At 38.8% G+C, this 17,239-nt stretch overlaps 1 protein-coding gene across 1 annotated transcript in view; it reads left to right on the top strand.

Annotated features, from left to right (window-relative positions):
* The window catches only part of ntrk3a (neurotrophic tyrosine kinase, receptor, type 3a), a 182,832-nt gene that overhangs the window by 147,069 nt on the left and 18,524 nt on the right, over window positions 1–17,239 (top strand). The window contains exon 15 of the mRNA XM_034141125.1: window positions 8,234–8,406. Within this exon, the coding sequence (XP_033997016.1) occupies window positions 8,234–8,406 (173 nt within the window). The remainder of the gene's footprint in view (window positions 1–8,233; window positions 8,407–17,239) is intronic.

The following is a 17,239-nucleotide window of genomic DNA, read 5'->3' as shown; positions in this document are numbered from 1 at the left end:
GGGGCCAGAGATATAAAGAAAAAAAACATTTTCACCCAAATCACCTCAGAGGTGGAGTGGTTTTGGCTAAACCTCTCTAAAAAGGACGGACACTATAATTTACAGTTTTTTACTATGTAAAATCTGAATTTTCTTTAAAATAAAAAACATCTATATTGATTCTGACTTTTCTACATCCAACTCACAGGTTTATCATTACTTTGAGAAAAAAGATTATTAATTTAACCCTTTTAGAAGGGAAGATATGGTCATTTGTTCTGGGAATGGCATTTTCGAGCCTGAGACCTGAAAAACAGGCTCAGAGCTTAACAGGTTAAGGAAAGTGTATGAATATAATGGTGATATAGCCCCGCATGTTTTATTAAATAGTCCCGGTTCTCAAGATATATATAAACAACATAAGTAATATCTATGTAAAAAAGAGCTGTTTATTCATCTGTCATACAGACCATACATTAAAGCCGTACTTTTGGGTCCTCTCTGTGCGTCATTAAAGCTTGGTGTGTGTGTGTCACCAACACATTTTTGTGAGTTCACCGGTAACGGGATTGTTGTTAGCATCTGGTGGAGCTAGCTATGCTAACAGATATCATTTTCAACAAGAGTTCTCTCCTGTTGAGTCAGAGTCAGTCAGGAAGTGAGAGAGCTCTGCCTCAGATAACGCTATTGCTCAGGTTAGTGATGTAAAATACTCTTTGAGTAGCTAGTGCAAGTTAGCTCAGTTGTTCTCAAACGTTTTGGCATTGCTGTTCAATTTTGGAGTATACAAATGCAATTAAATCTGAAATATGTGAAGTGTTCCGCACAAGTGAAAAATATAGGAAAGTAAATCTGACGCTAACGCTATGAGAAACGCTGATATGGTTTATACAGCATGGATTGGATTACTATTATGACATATGTTGAAGACATAGAATCAGCTGTTAGTTACAGAGGCGGTTATTAATAGAAACATGGCCGCCACATTGACCTGCAACAGAAAGGTGTTCATTTTACTGAGGATTTAGAGGGATTACAGCTGCAGCCTTTTTAATCCTGCAATTTGTTCCATCTGGCCAACCAGCTCTATCCAACACACACACACACACACACACACACACACACACACACACACACACACACACACCATTTTTATAAGGTGTGTGTTTTCATTCCTGTAATAGTCCTTTTCTGGCACAGCCTTTTTTGTTGTTGGACGATACAAAGACTCAGAAATAATAGCATTAATTAATTAATTACGGTTATTTTAAGACCACTTTATTCCACTTATATAATGACAACAAAATCGCATTAAAAAAGCAAGTACACACTTTCCAATAGCTATGAATACAAATATTTTATTGAGACATAAGAGTTGGATTGTCAAAAGAAATATTATAATATCTTAAAATGACATCTATATATATTTAATATAACCATAATTATACATATCTGTATTTAAACACATTTAATTTATTTTAAACTATACTGTCACAAATCTTTACTTTTTTATTTTACATTATATGTTTACGGTGATTGGTCAACTGCTTAGAGATGTGTTGGAAATGTCCCGCTCCTTAGCATATCACCGAAAATTATGTCAGAGCGATAGCCAACAGCAACGGTGGTTACATAGCAGTGGTGTGGACTCGAGTCACATGACTTGGACTCGAGTCAGACTCGAGTCACCAATTTGATGACTTTGGACTCGACTTGACAAAATCACAAAACACTTGCGACTCGACTTGGACTTGAACACCAATGACTCGGGACTTGAGCCTTCTGACTTGAGGTGACTTGATACTTTAATTCAGGGTCTCCAACACGTCGATCGCGAGCTACCGCTAGAAGAGCAGACTCCCGTCGGGGAGAGCAGAATCTTCAGCCGCTCCTACTCTTGCGGGGGAATCCAACCATGCAGGGAGGGGCGGGACTTTATTTTGCTGGGCCACCATGCGGCCAATCATATGCGAGGACACACTAGGATCATACCATTATGTGAAACCAAAAAAATAAGCAGCATCTGGCTGCATTTCAATGATATTGGAGAAAGCAAAGCTGAGTGCAGGATTTATCAAATGAAAATAACCTTCTTTTTTTGTTGGTAACCACTCAGGACTTATTGCCAGAGGTGGGAGAACTTCAGATCTTGTACTTGAGTAAAAGTAACAGAGTGTAGGAATACTTGGTTACAATAAAAAGTCCTGCATTCAAAATGTTACTCAAGTAAAAGTACAAAAGTATTAGCATCAAAATATAGTTAAAGTACCACCTGCAGAGGGATCTAGATTCGGGTGTTCTTTTCCCCATAAAGACCGCCTCGCTGCACATTATCCCTTGCATAAAGATAGATGTGGGTCCCTTATAACATGTTGTACACAGTGGAAATAAACATTCTGGTTACCTCAACATCAGGGATCTTATTAAACTCCTTCTGAATCAAACCGTCACGGTAGCCTTACCTTACTTATCCCTCTTAAAATAGAAAAAAACATGTTACTTTACCAGCAGAGAGAAAATGGATTATTTAATTATTAATGTGACTAATAAAGAGCGGTTTGATTATTAAGCATTATTCTGTTGATGGATGTAATTACATTTGGTGAAAAGCACATAAGGACTTGTTTAAGACTCGTTTTGTCAAAGTTTAGGACTTGGACTTCACTTGAACTTGCCCATCCTGACTTGAGACTTGACTCGGACTTGAGCGCAAAGACTTGAGACTTACTTGTGACTTGAGTGCAAAGACTTGAGACTTACTTGTGACTTGCAAAACAATGACTTGGTCCCACCTCTGTTACATAGTGATTTTAGCCTTTGCAGACCATTTACATGCATAAAAACCTATATAACATACTACAGGAAATGTGTTCAAATAAAAAATGTCCTCATGACGGTTGCCTGTTTACACATCAGAATATGTTATTTTAAATAGCTATTTGTCTGCCTCATTCTTTTGCCCAAGCCTCTTTTATATTTCACTGTTTTCTCTCGACTCAAATGTTGCCATTAGAGGGAAGCAACATTGTAATGAAGGTTGGTTCAATACAGAGGCACTTTGTTAGCATTACCAATGTTAAATGACACTATAACAGACAGCAGCTCAGTGTATGACCTCCCAGAGTTAACAAGAGCTGAGATGAAGGAAAACAAGAGCAGTGAGGGGAAAAAAGAAGATAAGCGAAGGAGGTGAACAACAAGGTAACCATGGCAGCAGTACTGCTATTAAAGCTATCAACAGTAATCTTAGTGCCATTCACTGAAGAAGAATACGGTGCCTGCTCTCCTCAGTCAGATTGTTTGACCTTTGTTTGTTTGAAGAACCTTTTTGTGATTTTTAAAGAAATTTAAGCACACTGTGTTGTTAGAGGAAGGGCTGAGATGTGTTTGTCTGTTAATACAGTTAGGTCAAAGTGTGATGGGGCTGAATGGAGAAATAAAAAAGGTGATGAAGAAAAACCAAGCAGATTGTCGAAGTGAGAGTGATCATGAGTCTGGAATCTCGGATAGTGATTCAATAATATTTTTATTGAAGTCACTTCTTTGTGAGCAAAATAATGGTGCGTTTACAGCGGACGCAAAGTACATTTTTAGCATGGCATGATGACATGTAAAGTTAATGCAAAGACATTTCAAATCACTCGCAAAGTTCAGCTTTTTCAACACCAATCAGCGTTCCTCATATTTGCACAGAAATTGGAAAAACATTGTTGTGTATAAACCACAGATTGTCTATGGCATGGCAAATAAAGTTGCTACTTTATTTATATCTATATGACGTTATTTTGAGTATGGACGGAGCAGCTACAACGGTAGCTTAGCCTAGAGTGATCTATCCGATCTCTATTCAGAAAACAAAAATGTTAAGTTTTTCTCAAAAATGAATCAAACCTTGGTAACCATATCAATAAATTAAGAGTACACTGTAAAAACTGTTGCTTTGGTAAAACTTAAAAAATATGTGTCAAGCGATTCCAAGCAATTTTAAGAGTTTAGTCAACTTTTGCAATTTTTGAGTTGGTGAAATGTACTTTTTTTAGTTTTCCTCTACTCAAGAATGTGTTACTTTGCTAAAACTTAAAAAATATGTGTCAAGCGATTCCAAGCAATTTTAAGAGTTCAGTCAACTTTTGCAATTTTTGAGTTGGTGAAATGTACTTTTTTTAGTTTTCCTCTACTCAAGAATGTGTTACTTTGCTAAAACTTAAAAAATATGTGTCAAGCGATTCCAAGCAATTTTAATTGTTTAGTCAACTTTTGCAATTTTTTAGTTTTCCTCTACTCAAGAATGTATTACTTTGCTAAAACTTAAAAAATATGTGTCAAGTGGTTCCAAGCAATTATAGGAGTTGGGTAAACTCACTAATGTGATTTTTTCTGCATATGAAAAGATGAGATGAGCCTACAATTAAAAGCCCAGATATTAAGTGTAACCAATGCAAATAACAATCTGCTAAGAACCACACGAGAATAAAGTAAATTATAAAACACAATTGAGTTGCCGGAACCTATATACGACAAACTCTTCCTGATTTCAATCCAACCCTTTAAATATTTGATAGCATTGAAACATTGCAGATTAAACAAATAAATTAAAAAAGGGAACATTATGGACATGTTAATACATTTTATTAAAATGTGATTATTTCAAAACAGTTGTCATAAAAGAGTAACAAGTTTGTTTAAAAGCACAACACATTAACATATGGAGACACATGGTTATTACTTGATGGTTATAACTGCATCTGGCTCTTGGGCAACGTATCACTTCATGCTGTGCATCACGAGCCTGTTGCACTTCGACCTCTGCTGTTCCCTGTAAATACAAACAAAACACTAAATTGAGTACAAATCAGGACACACCATGTGTTTTCCTCAAAACAAAAATCAAATCCGTCTTGAAAACATAACGAGCCAGTTTACATTAGCTGTTAACAGACGGTAACAGAGGTGCTATTCACATGCATTACAAGGGGTTTAAGCCATCAAAAAAGGCTGGTTTGCAAGAAAATGAACCAAATAGTCATGATATTGATATAGTTCATAAAATGTCCAACTACTTCTTTTTAACCCCACCTCATGCTCAGAGATGTATATAAAGTGGCACATGGGTCCTAGGATAAAAAGAACAGACGATTATTTCAACTTTTATCTTGATAAGTGAGAGCGCAGGCCAGTCTACATGAATGCAGGGCAAGGCACGTTTCTGTCCAAAGGTTCCATGATGGAGTCGATAATGTTTTAAAATATCACTTTGAGTGGTGACACTAGTGCTGCATAGTTTACATCTCCATCCCATCTGTGATTCAAAAATTAGAAATGGGTACGTTTACCTGATGCTCATTATATTAGTATGTAAACATAACACGTCTTGAATTAACCTCTGAAACAACAACTCTGACACACTCAAGGGCTTACCTAATGTGAACCTGAAGTCCATAGCAGGAGGCAAAATGTCTTCAAGAGGAGGTGTGACTGTTTTCTGGTGAGGCAAATGAAAGAACAACATATGCGGCTTTCACACCGGCGCTTTTCACTTTCTAGCTCCTCGCGAGAGCTTTTCTGGTTCAGCTCCCGTTTCCCTTTTCAGCTCCCGCTCTGTTCACACTGCCCAGAGCTGCCGCTGCTGCGTCATGACGTCACAGTTTACGTCGCTGATTTTCTCCCACAACAACAACGGGCCGGGGACTGCGTCGGGTCGATGATCGTGTTGCTTTTAATCATACGAAGCCAGATTAAATTAAATAACGACTTCTCCAACCTTATACTTTTCTCCAGAGTGCCGTGGTTCATTGTTTATTAATGTGTTTCAGCGGCATTTACCGACCGCTGCAGTGCTGGCTGCTCTTCCACGGGTGTATTCTCCCATTAGCTCCGGGTTAGCTCACACGGCTCTAAAGTATTCACTGTCTGACTGTCACACAAGCAGCTGATACATATCCCCAGTTCCCCTTAAGTGAATGTGTGTCAGTCTGAATTGACGCTGTTTGGCATCACAACGCTGTTATGAAAGTTTCTCTGGTATAACATGGGTGATGTTAGCATAGCAACCGAAGCTAAACTGACTACTTGCTAAGCCGTTTTCTATAGGCACATTTTACCGGCGTATTTTTCATTATGATTCTACTTCTGATAGTCGGACATGACAACCTGTATAGCCCATGTATCTCCACAATGATCAATAACAGCGAACGGATGGTCAAAGTAAGGTTTCCTGCACGCCTCGACGTAAGAGACGTAAGCGACGCCGCGTCATAGCTCCAAAGCTCTTGCCTCTGGACCGACAATTTTTTGGAGCTGGAAGTGAACCGCATTCCGGAGCTATGACGCGCCGCCGCTGCGGTGTGAACAGGAAAAACCGGCGCTTTTCAGGCTCTAGCTCCCAGCAGGAGCTGGAAAAGCGCCGGTGTGAAAGGGGTAACAGTTACATGATGACAATGTAACAATCATTTCAGTAGAATTCATTAAAACATATTTAATTCAATTAATGGAATCAAACATTAAAACACAAGTATCATTTAAAACGGTATTGTATTTATATACATTTATAAGGATGGCATTGTTAGATACCAGTACAATTCCATGATTCTCTACACAGCAGATCCTAATTACTTCAATATACACTCCTTTATCTCGTTTGCATACTGTCTAATATCTACTTTATGTTGTAGTAAAACATCTCCTTAATAAAACTGTATTTATTGATATTTCTCGCTAAAGACTGCATTTTACTGTACTACATTGAACACATCTTGCTGACGTTATACATGCCTCCTCGCCCAATACACACTTTTACTGAATTGCGCCTGAATGCACCTTAACTGAAATCACCTCCGTCACTTTCTACTGAGAGCTAACGTTAACTCTCCTGCAGATTCCAACATGGATAGCGTTGCATAAGCATGACAAATATAGTTTGCACTTAATTTTGTATAATAACAACTCGATGCTGTAACTGCAGACTATGAGTTTAAATTGGGTACACTAAGATTGTTGAAAGATAATTCATTGCTCACAGTAAAACAAACGGCGAAATACATATAGAGGAATTAATATCAAATAGGCGCATTAGTAACTTACTCTTACATAACCGCTGGGTTATAAAGTAGTAGGGAATAGTTTTAACGGAGGTATTTTACCGCACAACATGCACGGCAGGAGAGCCTCTGAGCCCCGCGGCCGCATCACGGTGCCCGGGCCAACGCTTACAGCGGCACAGGGGAACAGTTTGCGGAGTTGATTCTTAATACGTACTCTTAACTTAACCACTTTTAACAGAATTGCGTCGGTAAGCACTTGATGCAAACTTTGCCCAATAACTTTGCGTGAAGAAATAGACTACATGAGCACGACAGGGCTGAGTCTAACTTTAACAGCAGTAATGGCGCTGGCATGCATTAAAATGTCGATGTTTCGTTCAAAACAGTGAATACAAGAAAAGTAAATAACTTGCTAGTTAAAAAGCAGTAATTAATAACTCAGGTGGCATGCTTACTTGTTTTACGATGGTTTGAGGAGGATCCAACGCAAACACGTGTCCAACTGCTGAAGAACCGCTGCAAAGAGGAACAGGAAGTCTCACACCGCGGTATTCTCGTTTGAGGGCGTGGCATGACCGTGGCGTTGAAAAAAGCATTTTTATTACGTTTTCCAAAACGTCTTTTTAAAGAAAGTTCAGAAAATGTGATATTAATTTACAAATTAATGAGTTCTTAGAACATGTTCTCATTGTTGCTTACGTGTTACTTAATTAAACGCACATTGAAAAAAAACTAATTTAGGGCAAGTAAATTACATAAAAAAATTGAGTTTTGTTGACTTCACCATCGGAACTGTTTTTACAGTGTAGGAATAACATCTTAAGCATAAATCATGGCTCCCCTAGGTATCTTTCTCTCTTTTGGGCCATTCCTGGTTGTAATATTGGCCTTTTAATTAAAAAGTGGGATGTTTTCCAGGCATAAAGACATAAAATAGAAACATCAAAACAACATTATCGTGTGTTTTCGCTCTCTTTGAACAATTCATTGATATATCACTTTCAACTCTCCTTTCTAAAGGTTGCTTTTCTCTTCCCTTCATTTTGTTCCATTTGACTGTCACTAAATTGCAGGTTTTACTGCTACAATTTTGTACAAGTCATATCATGCTTCACTGCAGATGTTGATGTGAAAGTGAGCGATTTGTAATATAACTGAAGGAGGGATAAAGAAAGGAAGGGATCCACTGTAACATGCCCTCTCTTTTCCCCCAGACTCTGAAGGACCCCACTCTTGCAGCCAGGAAGGATTTCCAGCGTGAGGCCGAGCTGCTGACCAACCTCCAGCACGAGCACATCGTGAAGTTCTACGGAGTGTGTGTGGACGGAGACCCTCTCATCATGGTGTTTGAGTACATGAAGCACGGAGATCTCAACAAGTTCCTCAGGTGAGTTCAGACAGGCGACAGTTGGTAGAGGAGGTGTACTGGGAAGTAACACTATGACAGAGAACGCTTGCTAAGAGTAAAACTATCCTAAAGGATTAGTATACCTTTTATCTGGGCACAAAGGTTCCATCTGTAATGTTGAAACCTAGATTTGTCCAAAAATGATGTGAGCATTAGGTAAGGGTATAATGTGCAGCCGCTTATAACACAGCTACCCAATAAATAAACCAACAACTTAATTCAAAATATTGAATACAAAATATTTTATTGATTTTAAAATGAATGATTGCATTCATTCCGCAAGGAAAACATCATTTGTTCCACTGGGTACCAGAGGCTAGAATGGCAACGACAGCATTGTAACTTAAAATTACAGCAGCACTGATGGAGGTTTTCTGTAAATGTCCAAGTCTGTTCACATTTTGTTTTCCATTAACAAGTCCTTAAACACTGCAGAGCCCATACCGTGGCCGTTTCTCAATGTTGAGTATACCTGCTGCAGAGCCACTATTTCAAGTATACTACGTCATCGAGTGGCGCCGAAGGACTGTTTAAATGCATGTTAAATGCCCAGCATTCGGCGCCACTCGTTGACGTAGTATACTTGAAATAGTGGCTCTGCAGCAGGTATACTCGACATTGAGAAACGGCCCTTGTTCCTTTTGGTGTTTACTTCCTGTCTGTCTTCTTCTGCTGTTCCCTTTAGTGTTTACTTCCTGTCTGTCTTCTTCTGCTGTTCCTTTTAGTGTTTACTTATATACTTCCTGTTTCTCATGCTGAATTTTCTGATGTTGTTTAACCTCTTTCCTTCTCCTGCGCTGTTTTACTTTTCTTCACTGGGGACAGTTCAGCCATCATGAATCCAAAGTTTCAAGCTCTCGACAAATATAAAAGTGAATATTTAAAACGTATTCCATGTTATTTACTGATGGATGAAAATTAATGTTCGTTGTCGACAGCATGAATGTTCAAGTATTCAACTAAGCTGTGTAATGCGTCATTAGTGTGAATGCTGTGCCACAGCATTCCACTATAGTACCTCGAATCTTTATTCTTCCCCTTATTATTATTATTTCAACCATACTTTGGCTCTCCATAACTTCAGCTTACTTTCAGCTACAGAAACCATTCAAATATTAATCTATTCAGCCTTTTCAGGAATCGATGGGAAACCTTCAACTTTTTAAAAATATGTTATACTTTTTGAAATATTCAGCTTTTTAAACTCTCTTTTTTAACATGGAAGTCAATGGGAGATGCCTTCAAATCCTCTTTTCCTACACCTTGCGCCAAATGCTACTCCTTCCACATACTTCATTCCAACTTTAAAATGATCACAAGACCTTCAGCTGTTCAAAATTGATATATTGATATTTTTTATATCTTTTACACTTTTTGAGATATTTAACTTAGTTTGAAGCTTGGTAGAGAGGCCTTTTTCAGATTTTAACATTAGTGTGGATGGAGCAGCTCGTTAAGTCTAGAGTGCTTTGATCTCAAAACAGAGTGCAGGAGTGCTTGAAATTCTCCACAAAAAATGTTTTAAACTTGCCATAATTCCCAAACCTTACACTCCTCAGACATATTTTTTCATGAAAAACGTAGGAAAACCTCTCCTAGGTTGGAAAATAAAAAATAATTAAGAAAAAATATTAAACAAAATGCCTCTTGAGGGCGTGAAGAGACAAAAAGTCCACCTACCTCCCAATTGATTCCCATGTTAAATTTTTCCGGAACTTTCTTCAGAACAGAGAGAAGTACACTTTAGACAAACTGCTCCCATCTTCACATTTTACACACAAAACCAAAAAAACAAAAATATCAGTTCATTGGGGTTCCCTGATGCTCACGGTCTGGTAATATTTGTATAGGAGCCATCGTTTTTGAACAGGTGGCAAAATTGTCAGATACAATCCTCAATGCATTCTTAATGGGACTCAGTGCTGCAGTTGGTAAATCGTCATAAGTCGTCACCATGGTAACCTTTGATCTCTGGGTTTACACACACAGGTGTTTGTAAACATTCATTCACTACTACTTACATTTAATATCTTTATTTAACTCCTTCAGCCTAATTTCAGCTACAGAAACCATTCAAATATCAAACTATTCAGCCTTTTCAGCACATGATGGGAAACTTTCAACTTTTTCAAAATATGTTATACTTTTTAAAACATTCAGCTTTTTAAAGTCTTTTTTTAACATGGAAGTCATTGCAATGCATTTGAGCTGTAACAATTAAAACACACACACACACACACACACACACACACACACACTCACTCTCTCTCTTACACACAGACACACAAGGGCGATCAAGAGAAGAGAGAGAGGGCGATCAAGAGAAGAGAGAGAGGGCGACAAGAGAAGAGAGAGAGGGCGATCAAGAGAAGAGAGAGAGGGCGATCAAGAGAAGAGAGAGAGGGCGATAGAAGATTGAGAGGGTGATCAAGAGAAGAGAGAGGGCGATCAAGAGAAGAGAGAGAGTAATGTAACCTCCTAATGTAATGTATAACTCCTATGAAAATGTTCAAAAAAAGCTCAAACTTCACGTGTGCTAACAGTCCAGCCGTGAAGACATCTACGGGACAGTTTTGAGATTTCTTCAAATGTCGTTGCCATGGCAACACAATGCTCACCATGAAACACGGTTTTCTCATAACTTCAGTGAAAATGCTTGAAATGGCCGAAAACTTCACAGGTTTGGTAACGATGCAGCCATCAACACATCTAAGCGTATTATGGGGTGTCATCAAATGCCGTTGCCATGGCGACAGATAATTCACCATCAAGTTAGTTCAAAAGTTTGCAGTTCAAATATTCTGCTGCTTTCCCAAGCCTTTTTACTTTCTTTTCTCATCTTAATACAAATTCATTCACTACTACTTACATCTGATATTTAACTCCTTCAGCCTACTTTCAGCTGCAGAAACCATTCAACTATTACATTATTCAGCTATTTCAGGACATCAAGGCTATACATGTTGTTGTTTATACCTTTTTTTAAACCTTTTCTTTTAAATATTAAGGTTTTTCTGCATTTTTGTAGCTAAAAGCAGCTACCATTAAGCTAATCACATATTCAGCTTTTTCTGCATTTTCAGCTAAATTCAGCCACAAATGTTCACAGTTTACAGCATTCACACGCATTTTCTGCAGGAAATGCATTTTCTAGTTTGTATTATTACTCATATTAAAAGACCTCATGCAACACATTGGTATTAAAGGCTTTAAGGACACTCCCAGTGGTTTTAAACAATCACAAATTCAGTTCCTGCCAATTATGCAATTTAAGCAAGCTGCACTAAAAGCTTCAAATGCATGTTTCCTTCCTTCCAGGGGCCGTTGGTATCAAAATAAATTAGCAAAATCACTAAATGTTAGTTTGAAAAGACTCAAAGTACTGCTGCAATCTCCTAATCCTTCATGGTGGTGCATTTGCATGCTGGAGTGAACATCTAATAACACCTTATTTTTAACAGTGTATCATAACTAAAGATTCTTAATCTACAAAGTAATTAGTAACTACAGATCAATCTAGTGGAGTGAAAAGCACATTGTTGTATCAACCTTAATACAGTGCATAAATGATGACCCGGCTCATGAGACATGACAAAAAAAGGGAGATAAACGCGATATACTCCAAAAAGTGCCAATTTATTAAAGAAAATAAATTATTGCTCAAAAGTATGGAGTGTTTAAATCAGTATTGGATGATAAGTGGAGGGGTGTTGGTACAAGGTGAGGAAACTAAACTAACAGCATGGCCAGAACCAAGCTAAAAAACAAATAAAGTGCCGCTCTTATTGTCTTAACACTTAAAGGAAGTTTGGGGAAGCATGCCACAAGCTCTTTAAACATCTGTGTGTTAGAGCAGCGGTTCTCAAACTGTGGTCCGCGGACCACATACTGCAGGTGGTCCGTGGAAAAAAGCTAAATAAAATCCACTTTTTATTAACAAGGATTTTCGGGGACCACCTCATATGTGACTTGCTCTATCGAAATCAGTCGCATTGACCCGAAGACACATTTTGAGTTGTATACACTGTTGGAAAGAGGAGATTCCTAGCTTTCTAATGATATCAGGCAGTGGGGTAGTGAATGCACCACAAGACACGAGCCTTGTAACCCCTCCCCCGGCCCTGGCGCGAGCGTGGAAATATGATTGGCGGCGATTTCATTTGAACGGGACGGCGCAAAACGAGAAGCATCCGTACCCAAGTACTGTAGACGGAAGGAACGAGGTATTTGCAGTCTACAATGACAGAGAAGAGACTGTCAAGTTTGGCTTTATACTCAGCATTGAATCAAAACGCACTAAAGCTTTGGATCTTAATCAGTTTGTGAGGCGTTTTGCTGAACAGAATGGTAATCGCCGCATCATAACAGTGATTGACAGCTAATAGGAATAATACGATTGTTAATATTATCATATTAATTCAGACAAACATCGATGAGACAGTTAATTAATGTAGCCTACTTATTGCAGCAGTCTGCATAGATTTGGTACCCCTGGTCTAAGAGTGAAACAAACTAATTCAGTTATTGTTCAGTTAAAATGCATTCAATTATGTCTGCCATCTTATATATTTCTATTTAAGGCTTTACTGATGTGCCACAATAATGTCACCTAATGTTATTCAGTTAAAATATCAATATTTTGGCTTTCCAAGTTAACATTGATTGATATGACTGCGATTAAATCAGCATATACCTCTGCCAGGGGATGCCACCCCTCAAAATCTCCTGCCACCCTCTTGCCACCCCATGAATATTTTTTCTAGATCCACCCCTGAGTAGGCTATATTTTTCGTTTCGTTTATTTAATAAGTTAATTTCAGGACAACTTTGGGAATTTCGATTGGGAAAAATCGGCGTTTTAACACTACGTTTATATATGTACTTATTTGTACGGTTTGCATATGAGGTGGTCTGCGAAAATCCTTGATAATAAATAGTGGTCCCCATAAACAAAAAGTTTGAGAACCCCTGTGTTAGAGCACACGTCTGACTAACCTGTCCTGACATTCTGACCGGGCCTCTGTTTGCTTGATTGTGACAATTTAGAACTTTGTTACTTCTAAACAGTGACCAAACTTTCCCTCATTCAACAAAGAAGTCTAAAAGGTGTGCAGAGGTCAACGTGAGGCACAGCTTCAGTGGGCCTGTCTCAGTGAACCACTGCAGGTTGATGCTTTGATCCACCATCAAATATTGTTCCCAGAGTGAGTTTGCCTTCCTGTGAGGGCAAGTGTGAGTGATGAATAAGCCAGTTGACAGACTGGAAACTTTTCCACCCAGAGAATTATGTAACATGCTGTTAGCTTTAGGTACAAATAATCTGCTTTAGCTATCACATGGAGATTGATGGCTGAGACAAAGGAAATAGACGGATACTAATGTCTTGTTTTAGTGCAAATCAGTAGGTGTTCAGAGAACTGGTGGCATCCTTGGGTTCAAAGTAATTGTTTCCTTCAACAGTTTAGTCCATTGCTATAATTCCACACAACACAAATAATGGATAGCAAATATTCACCCCAGTCTACACCACAAACGCATCCTAATGAGAATTAAACACTTAAACACACGAGGACGATAACGCAAACGGACCGCAATCGTTATCAAAAAAGTATTCCGTCCACACGCAACAGGCAACAGAAACGTGTCTGTTCACACGAGACCGCTCGAAAGCGCTGGAGACGCTGTAGTACATATGCCAGGCCTGTTAGTGGCGCTGTAGTCCTGCCACAAAAGCAGCAAAGAAGACTTCCCGCGCATGGTTGCCATGGTTGCCCTTCTGTTTATTCTCCGCTGTGGACGCTCTGGCTCTTTTTCTCCCTCCCCGAGGCAAGCGTTTGCTCCTACTCTCCGGTAGCCCACCAGCAGATGAAAAACACCCACCTCTCCGCCTCTTCCAAGCAGTGTTAATTTTGGCAGCTGTTTTTGATTTAGTCTTAGTCTTAGTCTTTAGACGAAAATGGTTATTAGTTTTAGTCACATTTTAGTCATTTCTATCCTTCATAGTTTTAGTCTAGTTTTAGTCGACGAAAACTCAAAACGTTTTAGTCTAGTTTTAGTCGACGAAAAATCAAAACGTTTTAGTCTACTTTTAGTCGATGAAAAATTACATTTTAGTCAACTTTTAGTCAAAATGTTTTCTCTCTTTAAACCAATTCAGTTAGGCAAATACAGGTTTCTGACATTGGAATCAAGGTGACAGCATCAAGTGTTGAAATTCGTAAAGCAACAATTCACTCTCTTAACACTTTACTTGTGTAATATCTAGGGATGGGTATCGTTAAGGTTTTCTACGGTACTACTAGTCTTATCAATACTGCTTATCGATCCGGTACTTTAACGGTATTCTTGTATTTACTTTTTGTTATTTTTTAAAGGAAAAAACTAACAAATTGTTAACCGAATTAATTGCTTTATTTAAATGTGAAATATATATAATTATGTTAAAATATTGTACTGTACTTGAGTAAAATGTTGAGGTACTTGTACTTTACTGGAGTATTTAAATGTTTTGCTACTGTGTACTTCTACTCCACTACAGTTCATAGTTAAATGGTGTACTTCTACTCCACTACATGTATTTAATACCTTTAGTTACTTTACAGATGTGGATGAATGATGTGAAATATAATCAAGTGTTAACTCAGACTTTAGTAAATTCACAAGCTACCCTGCAGTATACAGATATATAATATATCATTCAAACTAGCTGCACCTTTACCAGCTTTGAGAACACTTTAATGATCAATCATTATAAAACATATCATATATATTATTCTGAAATGGACCAATCTGCACAATGACTACTTTTACTGTCGCTACTTTAAATATATTTTGATGATCATACTTTGACTTGAGGAACTCTTCCTACACTATGGTATTTTTTTACTTAGCTACAAGATCTGAGTACTTCTCCCACCTCTGCACACCTGATGTGATAACGTTACTCGTAATTGGGGCAACAGAGCTACGAGTTAAGGAAGTCGAAAATTGTGCATTTCTCCGACTGAATATGACGCCTTTTGGCCAGCTGTTTGGACAGACTACTCTACTCGTGTCAACGCGCTAACGCGAAAACATGGCAAACGAGCTTTGTCCACATCGAGCCTTGTAGAGTGTCTCTATACTTCTGAACGCTCCGTCCCCGGCAGATCTCTGTGTGCCGCTGCAGCATGTCCGTTAGGCCCCACCCCCACACAGAGAGACACAGGGAGATCGCTCTTCTGGAGTGAAGAGAGCGGAAATAATGATATTGCAAGTTAGAAATGTAAGATGCATTTTGACAGACAAGACGGACACTTGGGGGGAAATACCCTGCATTTTGAATGTCCGATAGTCCACCATTAACACCTTAGTCCCGTCTCGTCTCGTCAACGAAAACTAAATATACATTTCGTCAAATTTTCGTTATCAAGAATCTATTTTTAGCTCGTCATAGTCTCGTCTTAGTCATGTAAAAAAGGTCGTTGATGAACATTTTTCGTTGACGAAATGAACACTGCTTCCAAGGGACGAGGTAACCGTGCGGCAGAGTTTCAGTTCGATTTTTTTCCGCCGGTCAACATGTCCATTAAAGTTGAAATCTTCCGGACAAAATTAGAAAAGTGCCGGTCAAAGGTCTTCTTTGTTATTTATTGAGCTTTAAAACAAACGGGTCCCACCTAGGGACCCGTTATTGTTATCGTTATCGTTTTCTGCGTTTCCATGTCGGCCTCGTGTGGCCAAACCGTCCGAGGCCTTAAAATACTGGAAATAAACATTGCCTGTGGACTTAAATCCTCCAAAATTGATTGGGTAATCCTCCAGTACCAGTACTGAGTGATGTCATTATGTAAACAAAGGAGTCCAATGGAGGACTTTCTGGAAAGGGGGACTGTGTGGGAGAATAGAAGAAAAAAATAATAATTCTAATCAAGTGTACATATCCTTGCATATATAATATACAATAAAGTATATAAGATATTGTTGAGAGGTTGAGTGTTTAATTCAGGAGTTTTTGTTGATATTCTGGAGCTGTGCATCTGTCAGAGATGTCCTACAAGATTGAAACATCAGTGGATCGTTATTGAAAGCATGACTTTATTGCTATGTTATAAATAATAAATAACTCTCTGTAATCAAGTGCCCCAATAGTGAATGCACTGGGTAAATACAGCTTCTTTACAATACATGAGCTGTTCATTTGGGAGCCATTAGATGAGAATTTATTTTGGTCCTGGGGTTCTAACCTTAGTTTTTTATTAACAGAAAAAGGTCCGACTCTGCAGCCTTACCTGCTCATTGCCTGCAAGCTGCTCTGGATGAGAGCACAGGCTAAATGTCCGAGTTGTAAATTGCGGTTGGTAAGCTAATGAGCTGCATTATGTCCGCTGTGATTAGATGCTATTTGCTCCCAGGACGCTTTGCCCTGCAGAATAGAACATTGGTACTTAGTCCGCAGCCTGGAAGCAAAGTCTACCTGTTCCAGTGTTTTAGTGAGTCCCTCTGTCCCTCGGATGCTAATTTCAGCTCAGTAATTGTGTTTCCATTAAAGTGCTGGCAACAATTCTTCCAGGACATACTGCTAAATTAGCCAGCAACCGTTGCCCTCCAAAACCGCCATGCTCTCACACACACACACACACACACACACACACACACACACACACACACACACACACACACACACACACACACACACACACACACACACACACACACACACACACACACACACACGCACATGCACACGCACACGCACACGCACGCACACACACAGAGGTCTTCTGAGCTCACTGCCTGTCCTTCCTCAGTCACTGTACCAAGCCAACATGGA

Source organism: Trematomus bernacchii, unplaced genomic scaffold, assembly GCF_902827165.1.
Source record: "Trematomus bernacchii unplaced genomic scaffold, fTreBer1.1, whole genome shotgun sequence".
Taxonomy (NCBI): domain Eukaryota; kingdom Metazoa; phylum Chordata; class Actinopteri; order Perciformes; family Nototheniidae; genus Trematomus; species Trematomus bernacchii.
The sequence above is the reverse complement of the archived record's forward strand: the minus strand, read 5'-3'. Positions and strand labels throughout refer to the sequence as shown.